Here is a 3,597-nt window from a genome sequence, read left to right on the forward strand (position 1 = left end):
ATTTTATGTTTCGGCGATCGTAGACAAGTAGATCTACATCTTTCTCATGAATTATACATATGCATATGTGTGATATGTTTAATGACACTCCTTAATCTCCTTCACCCCTTGTAATCCTCCTCTCGGTCTTCTCTCATACGTCCTACTACATTGGCACCACTGCCGGCGTTGTTCCTCTCGACCTCCTCTCCTGCGTCTTGCTGCATTGTCAGCACCGTCGGCCTGGTTCCTCTCGGCCTCCTCGCCCGCATCATACTACACTGAAGCCATCGTCGGCATTGTTCCTCTCGGCCTCCTCGTGGTGTCCTACTACACTGGTGCCGTCCCCGTGTCATTCATTTCAGCCTCCTCTCCCTCGTCCTATTACACTAACATTGCCATGGCACGCGCACTGCATTTTTTCTCCTGTCATCTTCCTCAGCGCCCTTCTATTCCTCCCTTCGCGCTGGACTTTCCCTGTGGCGACGACATAAGCAACTAGTTCGCCACGACGCCCGTTGGACGGCAGTGCGGCGAAGTATTTTGCTTACATCGCTGCCACCATGGTCCACCACGTTTTCAAGCCGGCCGCCGGGTGAGTGGCAGAGAGTGCGTGAGCAGGTCGCTCAAGTTCGTCGTGCCGCCGATGGAATCGCTCGCCCGTGAATCCGTGCTTGTCGTGTCGGACGCGGCGCGGCGAGCACCGTCCACCGCTGTCGCCGAGGCACTCTGCTGTAACACTGTGTGTTATGTGGAGCTGTTAACTTTTAACCATGTCCGGCGTATGCAATCAAACAACATGCATTAGTATGAGCACAACCAATGCGAACAAACAAATACAGTGCGTAGAGACGTTGCTATGATGCAGGGAGAGGGGATGCAAGCAACCAATCAACATGCAGATATGCAAATGGGAAAAAAATGAAGCCGAGCAACCAAACGCGCCAATATACTCCACCGGCCCCAAATGTGAAACGCATTACTACACAGCATCCCACCGTGCAACGCCCATCTGCGTGCCTGATCGCTAACAAGCTCGCTAGTTTCGTCATGCGATTGCGAGCTAAATCTCGAGACGCCGCCTCCCGCCACCGTCTACAATCACCCGCACCACCGCGATAGCGGGCGCCGGTCGTGCACAGTCCGCGGCCAGGACGCTCTCGTCGGGCTCGGCGAACGGCGCCTGTCTGCACGTGGGGCACGTCGGCCGCGCCGCCAGCCACCGGTCGATGCAGAGGGCGTGGAACCCGTGGTTGCAGCGCGGCAGCACGCGCACCTGCTCCCCGCGCTCGAACTCGGCGAGGCAGATGGCGCACTCCGACCGCGACGACCCGGCCAGCTCGAGCCCGGCGGAGTACGCCAGGCACGGGAGCGCCTGGGCCCCCCGGTTCCTGCCGCCGCGCCCTCCACTCGCGCGCGGAGCCGGCTCATGCAGGCCGCTGCCGGCGCCGAACCACGCGCGGCCGGTGACGCGTAGCAAGGACTGGAGGACGACGTGGAGCGCGATCGTGGCGAAGAGGCCGCAGACGAGGATCGCGAGAACGAGTACGGCGTTGGCGCTGAGCCAGGTGAACGCGCGGTCGGCGTCGGCAGAGGCCGCCGGCCAAGCCTCGGGGGTAGCAATGCCGGGCGCCGCCGGGGCAGGTGACTGGCTAGCCGCTGGCGCCATGGCGTAGCGTGGACGCGCTCCGAGATGCCGAGAGGTGTTCTGCATGCGCAGGAGGAGAGCGGTCGTGTCGCGTGCGTGAGTGGGAGTGTGCCGGCAGCGGTGCGCGGAACCGCCTCCCATATATAGAAGCCGACGGCGTGACAGGAACATGAGTAGGCGATCTGGGATGTGGGATGTGATATCAGCCGGGATAGACTAATCAGAGATATTTGGAGTCGCAATCTGTCGAAGACTACGTGTTTAATTAGTCGGCAAAATGAAGGTAGTGCTACGTTCTGCGTGGATGCACGACAAGTGCAGCCAAGATGAGATGCACCATGCAGGGAGACGTATGCCAGCATGCGAGGATCCATGAGATGAGATATGCCTCTTGGATTGTTTCGTAAGCCACCGGACCCTGATAGATATCACATGTATGGCACGAAGCAACTCCGTCCTAACATTTTTTTTATGATAAGTTTAGTTATCCGAGAATGACAATTTTCTGTTTGATTTGAATGATAAGTTTCAATTTTTTTGAGTTTTTTTTTCAGATGACAATTTCAGTTGGGCAGTGTTATTTCGTGCCACGCGTGTGGCACTTATCATTTGTGGTTGTGTGTCGGAGAACGAATTGACACAACTGGCACACAAACTGGAAACTCGTAATTTGGAGAGTAGATGTTGGATTTTTCACATGGTCTCTACTCCCTCTACACCCAAAGTATTGAAGTTTTTTCACTTGTGATGATGGCCTTTCCATTAGCAAAATGTAAGTTAACAATAACACCCTGTTTGGTATCCCTCCGCTCCATAGCTCCAGAAGCGGAGTTGGCGGAGCTGTTGTATAAATAGGAGTTATGGTTTCCCCGCTTCACAGATTCTAAGAGCGGGTGATTACCGCCCTAAGTGTGAAACGTTCGACCGAATGGCTTTTACAACAAAAAAACTGGTCGCAAAGGTCAATCAATCTGGATCACGAGCCGCACTTAATCGGCTCGCATGGATTTGCAACCAAAAGAACCCATCAGGAGCGAGCAAATTGGGGTTCTCCGGAGCCTCCACTAACTACGACCCGTAGACGGACAGGAGCGCCGCACGTGGCCGCGGAGCGGCCAGAATGGCGGTGACTTGTCAACTCATGAATGGTCCTCGAGACCACATGAGCCCACATCAGCATCCCATGTGTCTCTACCAGGAGTCCCGGCCTTCCTGGCCCAGCGGCCACGCAATTCTCATCTCGCGGGCTACCATGGGCTCGTGTGTGTGTGTGTTGTTGAGCAGATGTCCCAATTTCCTTTTTTTTTGCAAAGCTCTAAAAAAGATGATGCCCTCGATATCTATATCTATATCTATATCTTCTTCTTCTTCTTCTTCTTTTTACTATTAAAGGGAATAGGTATTCTTGGTTTGGCTCCGCTTTGTTTCGTCCCGTCTTGAGGATTTTTATGATTTTTACATTCGCTATCCTTTAGTTTGATACATTCGTCGGAGGAAACATATATTTGTGCAAACTAAGGAAAGGGAACACACGAACGAAACCGCGAGTCTCCTGAAGACTAAAAAATAATCGCCAAAACCAAGAGTTAAACACACGACCTATACGGGAGACAATCCAGGGGTTGCCACCCAGCCATACAACATGATGCGTTTTTAAGTGAAGTTATTTTCTCTATAGATTTTGTTATCCGTGACGTTGATTAAAGAGCCCAAGCAAAGTCGAAGCCCATGCAAGATTGAGTTTCCACGTTGCTGGGTTAGGCCTTCGCCTGACGGGTTCCTCCCGTTGTTTCACTGGGCCTCTATGTGGATGAAAATTCTAATTATACCAAGAAACAGATGCATGGATATTTCATGTTGTAAGGAGCAAAAGACGTCCTTGCATCAAGCTAGCCATGCCTCGCTTGATTTTTTTGTCTAAAAAAAAAAATCAAGCGAGGCATCGCTAGCCGGCGATGTCCAAATGACTA

At 53.0% G+C, this 3,597-nt stretch overlaps 1 protein-coding gene across 1 annotated transcript; it reads right to left on the minus strand.

Moving 5' to 3' along the window:
- Nucleotides 1-764: 764 nt before the first annotated feature.
- LOC125532921 (RING-H2 finger protein ATL79-like) lies at nt 765-1,878 on the minus strand. The gene has a single exon (XM_048696778.2). It carries the CDS (start codon nt 1,796-1,798, stop codon nt 1,043-1,045), a length of 756 nt encoding a protein of 251 aa, XP_048552735.2. The 5' UTR covers nt 1,799-1,878; the 3' UTR covers nt 765-1,042.
- Nucleotides 1,879-3,597: the final 1,719 nt, after the last annotated feature.

This window comes from Triticum urartu, chromosome 1A (assembly GCF_056163025.1).
Source record: "Triticum urartu cultivar PI428250 chromosome 1A, HENAU_Tu73, whole genome shotgun sequence".
NCBI lineage: Eukaryota > Viridiplantae > Streptophyta > Magnoliopsida > Poales > Poaceae > Triticum > Triticum urartu.

What these genes read in the sequence shown, in the direction of transcription:
- LOC125532921 (XM_048696778.2), bottom strand. Translation starts at nt 1,798, where the DNA reads ATGTTCCTGTCACGCCGTCGGCTTCTATATATGGGAGGCGGTTCCGCG.